Below are 18,127 nucleotides of genomic sequence, written 5' to 3'. Positions count from 1 at the left end.
GTCAGGGCGTGGGACACAGCCAGGTAAAGCACAACAGGACTATTCGGACTGTCATTCAAAGTTAGATGGCGTGCTCATTGTGTTTGAGGACTCAGTGCTGCACTATACAAAGGCAAGCCAGGGTATTCGCAGTACTGTTGGAATAATACTTGCAGCACACAACCCCGCAAACTCCCCAGAGACCTCTGCCCACCCAATGGGACAATCCCGACATGTCCCCGACTTCGAACCGGGTTAACCAAAGAAGCTTCACTGAGAATTCATTCAGTGATGAGCATCCCATGTGTAGTAACCACTGCACCCCAACCCCCCCTCCCCAACCCCCCGCCCCACCCATTTTGGAGACCAAGCCTACAAATGCAACCTGCCTTTAAATATTTGTCTCAAACATCGTTTTCTGATTATTAAGTCATAATAATACAAAAAAATTAAATTCACAGTTTAAGACGCAAGGCGAAAAAGAACATAAAGTAATCCTACAATAATACCTGCTCCATACAAGCGGAGGGGAGGCTGACAAGGTCACTCCTTTCTTGCCTATGATGGTGGCCCTTAGCCAGGGGTAGCTCATGCAGCAGCAAGGGCGTACTTACCTCAGGAAAAGATTAAGGCCGCTGGCTGCAACAACGTGCCGCTACCAGGGGAAAGGAAAGACCCCAAAATACGAGGCCACCCTTTTCCACAGAGGTCTGTTCCCTCAAACGGTTGGAACCGTTCTGGGGCTGACTGCTACCTTAATGCTATGGCGTTCCGAATGAAATAATGTGAAACAGAGACTGTAGTGGTGATGGTGGTGTTGGGGGAGGAAGGGGGAAAAGGAGAGAGAAATCCGCGACAGGTGGATGGTCTCACGAGGGTCCGATAAGGGTCAGGCTGCTCTCGGGCATGGTGTCCTGGTACGACTCCAGCCTCGCGAGGCGGCTCTGCTCCAGCGCAATGGCCTCCGCCGAGTGCTTGCACTTCTCCGAACCGCACTGGCAGGTGAAATATTTACACTTGATGTCCCAGAATCGGTCTCCGTAATCGAAGCTGGAAAAAAGGTAAAGAGAAGGATTGAAACAAAAACAAACAAAAAAAAAACAGCGCTTCAGCCGAGCATCCGAAATCTCCACGCTCCTAACGTGAACTGGAAAGGAATGACGATCGGGGACGGCCGGAGGCCACTCAGCTGCTGCCAATCTCAAATGTCGGAACGTGTCAGATTCTGGGCAGGGTAGATGCTGGGATGATGTGTCCCCCTTTATGGGAATTCTACAATGAGGGGTAGGGTGGAGGTTGGGGGGAGTGGGGGGGGGAGGGGGGGCGGTGACAGTTTCAAAATAAAGCATCTCCCATTTAAGATGGAGGTGAAGTTGAATTTTTTTCCTCAGAGGGTGTTTAGGCTTCTCTCTCCCAGAGAGCACTAGAGGCTGGGTCACTGGGTCTCTCCGCCCTCTCTGTCCACCTTCGTACCGCATGGACAAAGAGCAGGAGAGTGGAACTGAAGTAGGACGGCACGGTGGCACAGTGGTTAGCGCTGCCGCCTTACAGTGTCAGGGACCTGGGTTCAATTCCAGCCTTGAGTCACTGTCTGTGTGCAGTTTGCACATTCTCCCCGTGTCTGCGTGGGTTTCCTCCGGGTGCTCCAGTTTCCATCCACAGTCTGAAAGATGTGCTGGTTAGGTGCATTGGCCGTGCTAAATTCTCCCTCAGTGTACCCGAACAGGTGCCGGAGTGTGGCGACTAGGGGATTTTCACAGTAACTTCATTGCAGTGTTAATGTAAGACTATTTGTGACACTAATAAATAAACCAATCAAAATCGGAGGAACGCTCCCCTGAAGTAAGCAAAAAAGGCATTGCAACTTCGCGCAATCGATATAAATGTACAAAATCCTCCAGTGGGGACCCCGCTACTCCTGGATGGCAGGGGAATGTCACCACACGTCCGGGCAGTTGACAAGGCCGAGGTGGGTGAAGGGTGTGGCAGCAGCAGCAGCCCGTACAGTAAACCCCTTTATCTGGTGGAAAGGTACAGAGGTGCCCACCGTCACCAACCACGGGCATCATACAGGCTCAAACCCCCGTGTTCCAGGCACACTTACCCGAGCTCTTCGCCGGTCTTGATATCCCGGCTGCTGAAGAAGGCGATCCGGGGGAACCGGAGGTCCTGGTGCAGCATGAAGACGCGCACGGGGATGATGTTTGGGTCGCACAGGTGGTTAATGAAGCGGCTCACGTTGCCGTAGTAACGGGCGTCGATGCAGTATACCTCCCCATCCTGGAACACAACACGAAGAAAAGAATCAGGCTCCCACGCGCCATCTCACAGATCTAGAAAGCTCCAGGTTGTTAAACGACTGTTTTACACACCCCGCAGTTTAACAATAAACCCTACATCACAATGATAGCAAACATTTATGGTTAAATGTCTGGAGATTATATCACATGGTATCCCACTGCCAACTGTATCAACTGGCTGGCACAGTGGTTAGCACGGAGGCCTCACAGCGCCAGGTTGGGTTCAATTCTGGCCTTGGGTGACTTTGTAGAGTTTACACGTTCTCCCCGAGTCTGCATGGATTTCCTCCGGGTGCTCCGGTTTCTTCCCACACTCCAAAGATGTGCGGGTTAGGTGGAATGGCCATGCAATATTGTCCCTTAGTGTCGGGGGATTACCAGGGTAAACACCTGGGGTTTCAGAGATAGGGCCTGGGTGGGATTGTTGTCGGTGCAGGCTCGATGGACCAAATGGCCTCTTTCTGCACTGTACAGATTCTATGGTCAAACAGCCTTTAACGCCGACCTTCAAAGTATTTTCACAATTGATAAACAAAAACTTTCAATGTAACTTGATCAAAAAAAAACACAATGCCACCTAAAATTCAGGCAATGAGATTAATCTTCAACTCCCTGGAGACACAACTCAAGAACCAAGCCACTTCTCAGGGTCTCACATTCTACCCCTGGTCCATTTGAGGCAGTGGGAGGGAAAGCTGTATTTAACATCCCAGGTTTAGGAGGATCAGTCACTGCCATCTCACCGTAGCCCTCAGTCAGCAGTCAGATGAGCCCTCGATGATGCAGCATTACCTTATTATCCAGGTCAAAGAGATAGGAGTCATCTTCACGCACATCTGCCTCGGCGTCCGAAATGATCTCACCCACATACCTGAATCAGAGAGGAAGCTATTAGACACGATGATCGAGGGAGGGTGAGAGAGGCGGTGCGAGAGAGGGAGAAAGACAGCAAGATAGATAAAATGGGAGCCCGAAAGAGAGAGAGGGGGAAGAGAGATCAAGACAGATCAAATGAGACCGCAAGAGATAGAGGGAGAAGAACGAGAGCAAGATAGAACAAGAATGCACGGGAGATAGAGGGAGGGAGAGAGTGAGAGCAAGATAGCTAGAACAAGAATGCATGAGAGACAAAACAAGAGAGAGACAGAAGTCAAGAGAGGAAGCAAGAAAGATGGGTGAGAGCAAAAGAGAGGACAGCAAGAGTAAGAAAGAGAGACCAAGTGTGAGATGGACCGATAGTGTGACAGTAAGATATGGAAGGAGAGTGAGAGAGGGCAAGAGAGACAGCGAGTTAGCGAGAGAGGACAAGAAATGACGCTTTTCAGGACAGCCAATGCTTCAAAGTATTTTGCAGCCAATGAAATAACTGACAAAATTGTAGTTGTTATGTGGGAAAGATGGCAGCCAATAAACACTCAAATACCCACAAACAGCAATGTGATAAAGGCCAGATAATCTGCTTTTTGTGGAGTTAATTAAGGGATAAATATTGGCCAGGGCACCGGAGAAAATAGACGCGGGAGTAGCCCATTCGGCCCTTCGAACCTGCTCTGCCATTCATTTTGATCATCAAATTCAATATCCTGATTCCCCCTTCTCCCCATATCCCTCGATCCCTTTCGCCCCAAGAGCTATATGTAATTTCTCTTCGAAATCACGGGGGGCGGGGCGGGGCGCGGACCGGGTTGCGAAATGGACCGTGGCAGACGGGAGGTTCAGGGGCAGGGCAATGGTCAAGAGACACGGAGTGGGTCTGTCAGAGGCAAGGTCAAGGGCCAATACAGGGTAATCGAGAGAGTCACAGCTGAGAAAAATTCCGAAACAAAACTGCGCTGATACCACTAACGTGGAATAGAATAAGGGAAAGCGGGAAACATTCAGCAGGTCAGGAAGGGAGTGAGAGAGTACGTTCTCATTGCAGAGCAACGAGGTGCTCGGCAGAGCTGGCAGCAGCAGCACTGAATCATTTCAACTCAAAACTGATTTGATCCGAAATTCAAATAAGCGGAAGACGGAAGTAGTTCTGACCTCATTTACCCAACGAGAACAGTAGGGCGGCGGGGGGGGCCTCTGGTCAAATGTCCACTTAAATCTCACCGAATCTTTCGGATAATTTGTGCTAATTTTCTCTGCTGGGATCTTCACCCACGGGCCGGCCTGAATTCACATGTCATTGAACATGCCTGCGCCCTATACTTACTCACAGATGAAGGTCCCTTGAGGAATGTCCTGCAGCGCTCGCACACCCCAGCCCATCTTCTCCGTCCGATAGAGCTGCAGGCGAACTCTTCCCGGCAAAAATCAAGAGAATAATCAAATCAGGCAACTGTTCACAATCAGCAGAAAACCCGATGCCCCCTCCGAGTCTGGCGGGAGGGTACCAACACGCAACACTAAAGCTAGCAATGCACCAGGTTGGGCCCAGTAAGAAGTCAGGGGTTTTCTCTCTCTTCTGTCTCTCCCTCGCTCCCCAACTCCCGCCCTCTCCTCCTGAATTCTCACCGGGGCAAGTGCAGCAGAGGCATAACTTGGGATCTCTCAAGGCAGGAACTGGAATGGGGAGTGTCGGTCGGCTGCTCGACTGTAGAGGGCATTGCTGCTGAGGCGGATCCTCTCACACAACCTCTGCCAAAGGGCAATTCGCAAAAAAAGACAAGTGCGAAGAGGATGTGTGGAAGAAGAGAGCAGTGTGGGGTGGAGGCACGCTAGGCAGTGATATCACACCTCATTCCCTCCCTTCTCCTCTTCCATTTCCTCAGTCCACTGAAGCGCAGAACAAGGCCATCAGCTCCTATTCAGTAAGAGCAGGTCTGAACAGTATGTAGTGGATGCCACAGGTGAACGTGAAAGCCACACGGAAGAAAGGAATGGTAAGAATTCTCCAAAAGGAAGAGTTTGAGAAATGCTGTGGGGGAATAAAAAGGGGAAAATGATTGCTCTGAATCGAATTTCAGAAATGTTGAGGGGGTGTCCTCTGCCACCACTCTCTCTCCCCTCCATTCACCGGAGGCACAGTGGTTAGCACCGATGCCTCACAGCGCCAGGGACCCGGGTTCAATTCTGACCTCGGGTACTGTGTGGAGTTTGTACGTTCTCTCCGTGTCCACGTGGACTTCCTCCGGGTGCTCTGGTTTCCTCCCACAGTCAAAGATGTGCGAGTTCGGTTGATTGGTAAATTGACCCTAGTGTCAGGGGGATTAGCAGGGTAAATATGTGGGGTTACGGGAATAGAGCCTGGGTGGGATTGTGGTTGGTGCAGACTCGATGGGCCAAATGGCCTCCTTCTGCACTGTAGGGATTCCATGGTTCTAATAGGACACAGCATCAGGGAGTGACAATTGGACTCAAAGGGGTGAGGAGTTACAGAGGGAGACGGTTTAATCTCGACATTCCAACTCCGCAGCAACCAGTTCTTACTTGATTCCACTTTGCACCACACGGTTCTTGCACGATCGCCAACAGGCACAGGCCTGATTGCACTCGAAGATCAGAGGTGGCTCGATCTTGTTGAATTCTTGCAAAAGACGCCCATCCTGTCCCATTAAAAAGGGGGAAAATGGTTAACATCGAGGTTCACTTGGGTCTAACTTGTCATTATTTCACAAGTTGCTCTGTGCTGTGACCATCTCAATGACTCCTGTCTGCAGGCCAGAAAGCAACTTGAAATGGTTACAGCACGGGAGGCTATTCAGCCCATTGAATTCCTGCCAGCTCGCTGCTACTTAGCTGGTGCCCCACCCCGCTTTTTGTTCCCTTCTGTCTTCACCACTCAGCACAATCTGTTCCAGGTCCAAACCAATCACTGCGTAAAGTTCCTTTTCCACATGTTACGTTGCTTCTTTTGCTAATAACCATAAGTCTGTATTCTCTAGCTCTCCACCCTTAATAAGATCATTAATAAGAGGCCATTCGGCCCCTTGAGCTTGCTCGGCCATTCAATAAGATCATGGCTGATCTGACTCCACTTGCTGCCTAACCCCCCCACCCCCCATAACCGTGACCCCCTTGTCTAAAATCTGTCCAACTCAGCTTTGAATATCCTCAATCAACCAGCCTCGGCTGCTCTCTGGTTAAGAGAATTCCAAACTCAAACAATCCTTGCAACAAGGGCCATCATTGCATTTGCCTTCCCAATTACTTGCAGTACCTGCGTGCTCGCATTTTGTGATTTACATATTCGGACTCTCCTACCCCTGTGTTTTGCAGCATTCTGCACTCTCTCCATTTAAACTATTTTCTGCTTTTCTAGTCTTCCAAAGTGGACAATCTCACACATTCCCACATTATACTCTATCTGCCCACTCACTGACTATATCCCATTGCAGAATCTTTGTATCCACCTCACAACTTGTGGGATCCTCTGTATGGTTTGCACAGTTAAAAGGCTTCATTTTAAGGTATTTCTGTCGAATGTAACCAATTGTGTTTTAAGCTAACTTAAGCTAATTTGGCCACATCAGCTTGGAACTCTGGATCCAGCCTAGAAATTTAGCTGCAGTCTAAGAAAGTACAAGGCAAGGTAAACAAGCTTGCTCAAAAGGTAAACAGAAGCTTTCACAGGGCCACAGAAGCAAGTTGTTGATGCAGCTGGAGACTGTTTGTACCCAGCTTCTTAATAACACAAGATAAGTATTCAGTTATATTGTAGACACAGATCGATGTTTAGTTAGTTCGATGTGGAGATGCCGGTGTTGGACTGGGGTAAGCACAGTAAGAAGTCTCACAGCACCAAGTTAAAGTCCAACAGGTTTATTTGGCAGCATAAGCTTTCGGAGCGCTGTCCCTTCATCAGTTGAGTGAGAGTTGTGTTCACAAAAGGGCATATATTGACACAAACTCAATTTACAAGATAATGGTCGGAATGCGAGTCTCTACAGGTAATCAAGTCTTTACAGGTACAGACAATGTGAGTGGAGAGAGGGCCAAGCACAAGTTTAAGAAGTGTGTATTGTCTCCAGCCTGGACAGTTAGTGAGATTTTGTAAGCCCAGGCAAGTCGTGGGGGTTAGAGATAGTGTGACATGAACCCAAGATCCCGGTTAAGGCCGTCCTCATGTGTGCGGAACTTGGCTATCAGTTTCTGCTCAGCGACTCTGCGCTGTCGTGTGTTGTGAAGGCCGCCTTGGAGAACGCTTACCCGAAGATCAGAGGCTGAATGCCCGTGACTGCTGAAGTGTTCCCCGACTGGAAGCGAACACTCCTGCCTGGAACACCACTCGACAATCACCAGGCAAGAGTGTTCTCTTCCTGTCGGGAAACACTTCAGCAGTCACGGGCATTCAGCCTCTGATCTTCGGGTAAGCGTTCTCCACACTTGCCTGTGCTTGCAAAATCTCACTAACTGTCCTGGCTGGAGACAATACACATCTCTTTAACCTGTGCTTAACCCTCCCTCGACTCACATTATCTGTACCTTTAAGACTTGATTACCTGTAAAGACTTGCATTCCAACCATTATCTTGTAAATTGAGTTTGTGTCTTTATATGCCCTGTTTGTGAACACAACTGCCACTCACCTGAAGAAGGGGCTGTGCTCCGAAAGCTTGGCCAACCAAATAAACCTGTTGGACTTTAACTTGGTGTTGTGAAACTTCTTACTGTAGTTAGTTCGATCCAGACCCTGTTTGGTGTTGTTCGATCTCAGCGCTGGCTTTTGGCTGCTCTCGCTCCCTCTCTCTTTCTCGCTCTTAAGTAATCCTTATTTCGCTTTCTGTAAAATGCTTATAAAAGATGCTTAAATAAAGGAGTATTTACTTCAAACCAGTCGTGCTCAAGTTTATTCTGAAGAAAACATCCCTCCTATCTTTGCATCACCTGTAAATTTTGCTACAAGTCGGAACCTCCATCCAAATCATCCGTAAATATTTGAGGCCTCAGTACTGATCCCTGTGTCATTCCACTTGCTACTTTCTTAACCTGAAAATGAGGTACTCATCCCCACGCTGTCCTTCCCGCTAGTTAGCCAATCCTCTACCCGTGCTAATATATCACCCCCAACATCATGAGCTCTTATCTTGTGTGGGAAACATTTTACGTGGCAATTTATTGAATGCCTTTTGGAAATCCAAATATACTACATCTACTGGTTCCCCTTTATCAGCCCTGCTGGTTAGATCCGCAAAGAACTCCAATAAATTTGTCAAACTCGATTTCCCTTTCACAAAGCATGCTGATTCTGCCTGTTTCCTTAATAATGGATTCTGGTATTTTCCAAATGATAAATGTTTGGCGAAGTGCCCTATAGATTGCTCCTCCCTCCTTTCTTGAACAGAGGTGCAATTTTTCAACCTTCTGGGACCTTTCCAGAATCTCGGGAACTTTGGAAGATTACAACCAATGCATCCATTATCTCTGTGAGCACTTCCTTTCGGACCCCAGGATTCAGGTCAAGTCAGCCTTTAGTCCCATTAGTTTTCCTGGTACTTTTTCTCTCATGATCCTGACCATTTTAAGGTCAACCCCACATCTACCTCTTGATTTTCTACCATTCTTTGGATGCTTTTAGTGTCTTCCACTGTGAGGAGAGATACAATTACTTGTTCAAAGCCTCTGCTATTTCCTTGTTTCCCATTATTAATTCTCCAGTCTCACCCTGTAAGGGACCAATGCTCACAATTGTTACTTTTTTGTATACTTGCTGCCTGATTTTATATCTTTTGCTAGTTTTCTCTCAAACTTCAATTTCTCCATCATTTTTTAGGTCATCCTTTGCTGGTTTCTAAATCACAATTTTCTTGCCTACTACTAATCTTTCCAGCACTGTACTTCTTTTCTTGCAATTTGATACCACTCTGAACATCCTCAGTTAGTCATGGCACATCCTTCTTGCGGAGCTTTGCTTTCTCAATAGAATATATCCTTTTCAAGAATTGTGAAATATCTAATTAAATATCTGCCACTGCTTCTGTACCGTCTTAACTTTTAACTTATTTACCCAGTCCACTTTAGCCTACTCTGACTTCATACCCATTGCAATTACCCTTATTTCAATTTAGACACTAGTTTCAGACCCACATTTCTCATGTTCAGATTTACCTAAAGGATCCTTTGTAATGACGTCCTTTAAATCTGTCTCACTACACATTACCAGGTTTAAAACAGCCTGGACTCTGATTGTTTCCAGACACACTATTCTCAGAAAAGTGTCCCGAATACACTCTAAGAACTTATCCTCTCAGCTACCTTTGATTTGTCCAATTCATAAGAAGCTTAAAATCAACCACGATTATTTTCAGTACTTTTCACACAAGCCCACATTACTGATTGGTTTATACTCTGTCCTACAGTGTAATCTAGTGTCAGGAGATTGAGCTGTAAAATACTCCCACCAATGACTTCTTTCTTTAACCATTTCTTATCTCCACTCAAACTGTTTCTACATCTTGATCCTTCAAACCAAGATCATTTCTCACCATACTGATCTCATCCTTTATTAACAGAGCTACCCCTCCTTTTATTTTCTTCCTGTTCTTTTGAAAAATTGAACACACTTGAATATTCAGGAACCTCTCTGTAATGATTCTTATATCATGTTCATTTATTTCTATTGTGCTATCAATTCATCGATCTTGTTACGAATATTGTGTGCATTCAGAAAAAGAGCCTTTATTTCTATCCTTTCAACATTTCTTCCTACTCTTGACCGTATTTGTTGGTGCTCTCTTATGTTTGTAGGTCAGTCACTTCCTGCCACACTCTGGTTATCATTTTCGGTATAACAGACCTGTACTATTGCCTCGCCCTTTCTGTTTAACTATCCACATTTCCCTTCACGTGATCTTATTGAAATATAAGATCCTGAGGGAACTTGACAGGGTGAATGCTGGGAGGATGTTTCCTCCTCAAGGGGAAATCCAGAACTCGGGAACACAGTTCAAAAATGAGAAGGTCTTCCATTTGAGGCTGAGATGAGGACAATTTGTCTCTCTCTGAGGGATGATAATCTGTGCAGTTCCTTCCCCTTTAGGCCGTGAAGCCGCTGGGTCATGGAACTTACTTAAGGTTGGAGTTAGTTTCTTAATCATCAAGGGAGCCAAAGATTGTGCAGTGGGCAGACAGGAAAGTGAGTTGAGGCCGCAGTCAGATTAGCCGTGATCTTATCGAATGGTTGAGCAGGCTCGAGGGGTTGAATAGCCCACTCCTGCTCCTAATTCTTGAATCCCATATGCCTTTCTAACTAATTTCTCAACCTGCCCCGCCACCTATAACAATTTGTGCACATACAACCCGCCTGCCCCTCTGCTCTTGCACCCCCTTTAGAACAGCACCTTTTATTTTACACTACCTCCCTCCGTTTTTTCTACTGAAATGTATCCGTTCATAATTGAGGCGGCACGCTGGCACAGTGGTTAACACTGCTGCCTCACAGCGCCAGGGACATGGGTTCGATTCCCGACTTGGGTCACTGTCTGTCTGTGTGGAGTTTGCACATTCTCCCCGTGTCTGCATGGGTTTCCTCCAGGAACTCCGGTTTCATCCCACAGTCCAAGGATGTGCGGGTTAAGTGGATTGGCCATGCTGAATTGCCCCTTAGTGTCAGGGGGACTTTCTAGGGTAAATGAATGGGGTTATGGGGATAGGACCTGGATGGGATTGTGGTCGGTGCAGAATGGCCTCCTTCTGCACTGTAAGGAATCTATGATTCAATTCTCTGCATTCAATTCAACCTTCCCGTTCCATCATCTTGTCTATATTCTCCTGAAGTCTATCCCTCGCCTTCCGGGCAGCACAGTGGTTAACACTGTTGCCTCACAGCTCCAGGGACCCGGGTTCAATTCCGGCCTCGGGTGACTGTGTGGAGTTTGCATGTTCTCCCCGTGTCTGCGTGGGTTTCCTCCGGGTGCTCCAGTTTCCTCCCACAGTCATAAATATTTGCAGGTTAGGTGGATTGGCCATGCTAAAATTGCCCCAAGATTTATAGGTTAGGGGGATTAGCCATGGCAAATGTGTGGGGTTACATGGGAGAGGACCTGGATAACAGACTCTGTCAGAGAGTTGGTGCAGGCTCGATGGGCGAAATGGCCTCTTCTGCACTGCAGGGATTCTATAATTGTCACGGCCATTCCCATTGTGTCAGTTTGTTAACAAAGGTACAGGTGTGAATTTAGTGAGGCATGTCAGACAGAGAGCATTTACCTTGTCATACCAGCAGCGAATACTGAGCTGTCCACAGAGACAGTTACTGGAGGAACAGTCGTCCAAGCAGGTACAGTGCTGCAGAGGAACCATGACACAGGTGAGAGAAACAGCAAAGACCGACAACTTTGACGCCACATGGGCGAGAAAGGTAGAAATCTGAAACCAAAAACACTGCAAATACATAGCAGGAGAACCGAGGCGGGAAGAGGAAGATCAGTTCATCAAACTGAGAAACCAGTTCCAACATCCGAAATATCACTCGACTCTCAGCCCAGATAGATCGGAGAGGCTGGGACTGTTCTCCTTAGAGGGGTAGCACAGTGGTTAGCACTGCTGCCTCACAGCACCAGGGAGCTGGGTACGATTCCGGCCTTGGATGACTGTCTGTGTGGAGTTTGTGTATTTATTAGTGTCACAAGTGGGCTTACATTAACACTGCAATGAAGTTACTGTGAAAATCCCTTAGTAGCCACACTCCGGCGCCTGTTTGGGTACACTGAGGGAGAATTTAGCATGGCCAATACACCTAACCAGCATGTTTTTCGGACTGTGGGAGGAAACCAGAGCACCCAGAGGAAACCCACACAGACACGGGGAGAGCGTGCAGACTCCGCACAGACAGTGACCCCAGCCAGAAATCGAACCTGCCGCTTTGAGGCAGTAGTGCTAACCACTGTGCCGCACGTTCTCCCCATGTCTGCATGGGTTTCCTCCGGGTGCTCAGGTTTCCTCCCACACTCCAAAGATGTGTGGGTTAGGTTATATTGGCCATGATAAATTGCCCCTCAGTGTCAGAGGCGTTAGCAGGGTAAATATGTGGGGTTGCAGGGTTAGGCCCTGGGTGGGGTTGTTGTCGGTGCAGTCTCAATGAGGCCGAACGGCCTCCTTCTGCACTTGAGCCAAGAGGAGATTTTGATAGAGATGTTTAAAATCATGTGGGGTTTTGACAAGGTAGGTAAATAACGGGAAACTGTTCCGAGTGACAGGAGGGTTGTTAACCAGGGGACAGATTCAAGATGACTGGCAGAAAAAAGAGATGGAGAAGAGGAGAATTATTTTTCACGCACCGCAGCCTGACAATACAGCGATAGCAGATTTAATAATTTTCACATGGGGAAGGAATGTCTGAGAGGGAGTGCGGAGCCGATATACCAGAACGCTAACTTGTCCTCCAGCTTTTAGACCAAGAAGGGTGTTTGAACAAATGCGGGCATTTAGAGGGTTAAGGGGCAATTTGATCAAAGTTTTCAAGACAGTGAGAGAAACAGATAGGGCAGAGAGAGAGGGAAAGTATTTTCAATAGTTAGAGGGAAGTCTGGGATGGGGGAAGAGGGGGAATAGCCTGAAAACTAGAGGCGTGAGAGGCACGGATAGAATGGATCGTCTTTTTTCTCAGGGTAGAAATGTCAACTACTCGGGGACATAAGTTTAAGGTAAAAGGGGGAAAGTTTAAAGGAGATGTGAGAGGCGAGTTTTTGTTTTTACAGAGCCTGGAGTGTGTGACAGGGGAGGGAGTGGAAGCAGATACGATAGAGACATTTAAGGGGCATCTTGACAAATACATGAATAGGATGGGAATAGAGGGATATGGTCCCCAGAAGGGTAGGGGGTTTTAGTTCAGACAGGCAGCATGGTCGGTGCAGGCTTGGAGGGGCCGAAGGGCCTGTTCCTGTGCTGTAATTTTCTTTGTTCAGATGCAATAGCAACGTTTAAGCAGCATCTTAACAGACACATGAAGAGGCAGGGAATCAGGGAAGAAAGGGATACGGACAGCGGAGAGGCAAAAGGTGTTTCGTTTAGAAAGGTGCCATGTGTCAACGTGGGCTCGGGTGGACTGAAGGCCCTGTTCCTGTGCTGTACTGTTCTTTGAAATTAGGAAATCCTTCCAGGGTAGTGCAGAAGTTTGGAACTTTCTTCCACAAATGGCAGCTAATGCTAGATCGATGGTTAGTTTTAAATCGAATTTCGATTGATATTTTTGTTAGCCAAAGGGGATATGGGGCAAACGTGGAGGGCAGGGTGTTTGAGACAAAGGACTCCACCCCAGCTGGCAACGTGGGTGATGCTTGAAAGGGACTTGGCACGGAGTAGGATTTAGACGGCAGTCGGGTAAGATGAGGTTTATGGAGGGCACGGGGTTTGAGACGAAGGATCCCTCCCCAGGTTTGACACATGCAGATACCTGGAGGTGTGTGATGTTTCTGTCGATGTTCATCGTCGACGTCTCACAGTTCTCAGAGATGTATTTGTAATCCTCCGGGGAAGTTTCTGCATCCACTGCATTCACGCACGGTATCGGGACATTTTCGTAACCTCTGGCAATGTCCCTGAGAAAGAGAGTGCCCCAGATAGAGTCAGTTCAGGCTCTCGCGGGCGCCATCAATAGAAACCTGGCCAAGATGCAGGTTTCCCTTACTTTCCAAACCAATACCGCACTCCCTCTACCCGGTATTTGTCAGTGCGCTTTTGGGGGGGGGGAGCTTGCCGTGTGCAAATTGGCTGCAGTGTTAACATCATAACATTTGCTGCTTTTCAAAACATAAAGCACTTCATTAGCTCTGGGAACTTCTGGAGGTCAGGAAAGGTTCTGTAGAAACACACCCGTTTCCATCTGCACTTCCAAGAGACCGAACAAAGAGGGTTGGGGAAGGAGAGAGGGAGAGGGAAGAGGTGGAGAAAGAGGGGAAAGGAGCAGGAAGTGGAGAGAGGGAGGAGGGGAAAAGAGGAAGGGGGGAAAAGAGGAGACGGGGGCGAGGGGGAGACGGGGGCGAGGGGGAGACGGGGGCGAGGGGGAGACGGGGGCGAGGGGGAGACGGGGGCGAGGGGGAGACGGGGGCGAGGGGGAGACGGGGGCGAGGGGGAGACGGGGGCGAGGGGGAGACGGGGGCGAGGGGGAGACGGGGGCGAGGGGGAGACGGGGGCGAGGGGGAGACGGGGGCGAGGGGGAGACGGGGGCGAGGGGGAGACGGGGGCGAGGGGGAGACGGGGGCGAGGGGGAGACGGGGGCGAGGGGGAGACGGGGGCGAGGGGGAGACGGGGGCGAGGGGGAGACGGGGGCGAGGGGGAGACGGGGGCGAGGGGGAGACGGGGGCGAGGGGGAGACGGGGGCGAGGGGGAGACGGGGGCGAGGGGGAGACGGGGGCGAGGGGGAGACGGGGGCGAGGGGGAGACGGGGGCGAGGGGGAGACGGGGGCGAGGGGGAGACGGGGGCGAGGGGGAGACGGGGGCGAGGGGGGAGACGGGGGCGAGGGGGAGACGGGGGCGAGGGGGAGACGGGGGCGAGGGGGAGACGGGGGCGAGGGGGAGACGGGGGCGAGGGGGAGACGGGGGCGAGGGGGAGACGGGGGCGAGGGGGAGACGGGGGCGAGGGGGAGACGGGGGCGAGGGGGAGACGGGGGCGAGGGGGAGACGGGGGCGAGGGGGAGACGGGGGCGAGGGGGAGACGGGGGCGAGGGGGAGACGGGGGCGAGGGGGAGACGGGGGCGAGGGGGAGACGGGGGCGAGGGGGAGACGGGGGCGAGGGGGAGACGGGGGCGAGGGGGAGACGGGGGCGAGGGGGAGACGGGGGCGAGGGGGAGACGGGGGCGAGGGGGAGACGGGGGCGAGGGGGAGACGGGGGCGAGGGGGAGACGGGGGCGAGGGGGAGACGGGGGCGAGGGGGAGACGGGGGCGAGGGGGAGACGGGGGCGAGGGGGAGACGGGGGCGAGGGGGAGACGGGGGCGAGGGGGAGACGGGGGCGAGGGGGAGACGGGGGCGAGGGGGAGACGGGGGCGAGGGGGAGACGGGGGCGAGGGGGAGACGGGGGCGAGGGGGAGACGGGGGCGAGGGGGAGACGGGGGCGAGGGGGAGACGGGGGCGAGGGGGAGACGGGGGCGAGGGGGAGACGGGGGCGAGGGGGAGACGGGGGCGAGGGGGAGACGGGGGCGAGGGGGAGACGGGGGCGAGGGGGAGACGGGGGCGAGGGGGAGACGGGGGCGAGGGGGAGACGGGGGCGAGGGGGAGACGGGGGCGAGGGGGAGACGGGGGCGAGGGGGAGACGGGGGCGAGGGGGAGACGGGGGCGAGGGGAGACGGGGCGAGGGGGAGACGGGGGCGAGGGGGAGACGGGGGCGAGGGGGAGACGGGGGCGAGGGGGAGACGGGGGCGAGGGGGAGACGGGGGCGAGGGGAGACGGGGGCGAGGGGGAGACGGGGGCGAGGGGGAGACGGGGGCGGGGGGAGACGGGGGCGGGGGGGGCGAGGGGGAGAGGGGGGCGAGGGGGAGAGGGGGGCGAGGGGGAGAGGGGGGCGAGGGGGAGAGGGGAGACGGGGGCGAGGGGGAGACGGGGGCGAGGGGGAGACGGGGGCGAGGGGGAGACGGGGGCGAGGGGGAGACGGGGGCGAGGGGGAGGCGAGGGGGAGACGGGGGCGAGGGGGAGACGGGGGCGAGGGGGCGAGGGGGAGACGGGGGCGAGGGGGAGACGGGGGCGAGGGGGAGACGGGGGCGAGGGGGAGACGGGGGCGAGGGGGAGACGGGGGCGAGGGGGAGACGGGGGCGAGGGGGAGACGGGGGCGAGGGGGAGACGGGGGCGAGGGGGAGACGGGGGCGAGGAGGAGACGGGGGCGAGGGGGAGACGGGGGCGAGGGGGAGACGGGGGCGAGGGGGAGACGGGGGCGAGGGGGAGCCGGGGGCGAGGGGAGACGGGGGCGAGGGGGAGACGGGGGCGAGGGGGAGACGGGGGCGAGGGGGAGACGGGGGCGAGGGGGAGACGGGGGCGAGGGGGAGACGGGGGCGAGGGGGAGACGGGGGCGAGGGGGAGACGGGGGCGAGGGGGAGACGGGGGCGAGGGGGAGACGGGGGCGAGGGGGAGACGGGGGCGAGGGGGAGACGGGGGCGAGGGGGAGACGGGGGCGAGGGGGAGTCGGGGGCGAGGGGGAGACGGGGGCGAGGGGGAGACGGGGGCGAGGGGGAGACGGGGGCGAGGGGGAGACGGGGGCGAGGGGGAGACGGGGGCGAGGGGGAGACGGGGGCGAGGGGGAGACGGGGGCGAGGGGGAGACGGGGACGAGGGGGAGACGGGGGCGAGGGGGAGACGGGGGCGAGGGGGAGACGGGGGCGAGGGGGGCGAGGGGGAGAGGGGGGCGAGGGGCAGAGGGGGGCGAGGGGGAGAGGGGGGCGAGGGGGAGAGGGGGGCGAGGGGGAGACGGGGGCGAGGGGGAGACGGGGGCGAGGGGGAGACGGGGGCGAGGGTGAGACGGGGGCGAGGGGGCGAGGGGGAGACGGGGGCGAGGGGGAGACGGGGGCGAGGGGGAGACGGGGGCGAGGGGGAGACGGGGGCGAGGGGGAGACGGGGGCGTGGGGGAGACGGGGGCGAGGGGGAGACGGGGGCGAGGGGGAGACGGGGGCGAGGGGGAGACGGGGGCGAGGGGAGACGGGGGCGAGGGGGAGACGGGGGCGAGGGGGAGACGGGGGCGAGGGGAGACGGGGGCGAGGGGGAGACGGGGGCGAGGGGGAGACGGGGGCGAGGGGGAGACGGGGGCGAGGGGGAGACGGGGGCGAGGGGGAGACGGGGGCGAGGGGGAGACGGGGGCGAGGGGGAGACGGGGGCGAGGGGGAGACGGGGGCGAGGGGGAGACGGGGGCGAGGGGGAGACGGGGGCGAGGGGGAGACGGGGGCGAGGGGGAGACGGGGGCGAGGGGGAGACGGGGGCGAGGGGGAGACGGGGGCGAGGGGGAGACGGGGGCGAGGGGGAGACGGGGGCGAGGGGGAGACGGGGGCGAGGGGGAGACGGGGGCGAGGGGGAGACGGGGGCGAGGGGGAGACGGGGGCGAGGGGGAGACGGGGGCGAGGGGGAGACGGGGGCGAGGGGGAGACGGGGGCGAGGGGGAGACGGGGGCGAGGGGGAGACGGGGGCGAGGGGGAGACGGGGGCGAGGGGGAGACGGGGGCGAGGGGGAGACGGGGGCGAGGGGGAGACGGGGGGCGAGGGGGAGACGGGGGCGAGGGGGAGACGGGGGCGAGGGGGAGACGGGGGCGAGGGGGAGACGGGGGCGAGGGGAGACGGGGCGAGGGGGAGACGGGGCGAGGGGGAGACGGGGGCGAGGGGGAGACGGGGGCGAGGGGGAGACGGGGGCGAGGGGGAGACGGGGGCGAGGGGGAGACGGGGGCGAGGGGGAGACGGGGGCGAGGGGGAGACGGGGGCGTGGGGGAGACGAGGGCGAGGGGGAGACGGGGGAGGGGGAGATGGGGGAGGGGGAGACGTGGGAGGGGGAAGCAAGGGGAGGAGGAGATGGAGGGTAGGGGGAGACGAAGGAGGGGGAGACGGGGGTAGGGGGAGATGGGGGTAAAAAGGGGGAGGGTGTGATAAGGGGGAAGGGGTGATAAGGGGGAAGGGGTGATAAGGGGGAGGGGGTGATAAGGGGGAGGGGGTGATAAGGGGGAGGGGGTGATAAGGGGGAGGGGGTGATAAGGGGGAGGGGGTGATAAGGGGGAGGGGGTGATAAGGGGGAGGGGGTGATAAGGGGGAGGAGGGTGATAAGGGGGACGGGGGTGATAAGGGGGACGGGGGTGATAAGGGGGAGGGGGTGAAAAGATTTCTGGTCATAAACCACTGCTCAATCTCTTTGGGGCCTTCGCAGTGCCCCGTCTTTCCACCATTTAAATAATATTCCAATCTGCTGTGATTCAGTCCATTCACTTCCTCCATCAGTGTCTCATTGTGATTTTTAATCTCC

The 18,127-nt window shown here is 54.6% G+C and overlaps 1 protein-coding gene across 10 annotated transcripts in view; it reads right to left on the bottom strand.

The window, feature by feature from the left end:
* Positions 1-299: 299 nt before the first annotated feature.
* LOC144496769 (histone-lysine N-methyltransferase EHMT2-like) overlaps positions 300-18,127 on the bottom strand; it is a 99,316-nt gene continuing 81,488 nt past the window's right edge. For 8 of the 10 annotated variants that reach the window (XM_078217292.1, XM_078217298.1, XM_078217299.1 and 5 more), the window contains 7 exons: positions 13,599-13,743; positions 11,414-11,491; positions 5,697-5,812; positions 4,480-4,566; positions 3,072-3,150; positions 2,084-2,259; positions 347-1,029 (listed from right to left, as the gene is read on the bottom strand). In XM_078217292.1, coding sequence (XP_078073418.1) covers positions 849-1,029; positions 2,084-2,259; positions 3,072-3,150; positions 4,480-4,566; positions 5,697-5,812; positions 11,414-11,491; positions 13,599-13,743 — 862 coding nt within the window. In that variant the 3' untranslated portion in view covers positions 347-848. Of the gene's footprint in view, positions 1,030-2,083; positions 2,260-3,071; positions 3,151-4,479; positions 4,567-5,696; positions 5,813-11,413; positions 11,492-13,598; positions 13,744-18,127 lie in introns of all 10 variants that reach the window. The other 2 variants (XM_078217297.1, XM_078217302.1) reach the window with 1 other exon arrangement.

This window comes from Mustelus asterias, chromosome 8 (genome assembly GCF_964213995.1).
Source record: "Mustelus asterias chromosome 8, sMusAst1.hap1.1, whole genome shotgun sequence".
NCBI lineage: Eukaryota > Metazoa > Chordata > Chondrichthyes > Carcharhiniformes > Triakidae > Mustelus > Mustelus asterias.
Note: the sequence above shows the minus strand (reverse complement) of the source record. Positions and strands in the feature narration are given on the sequence as shown.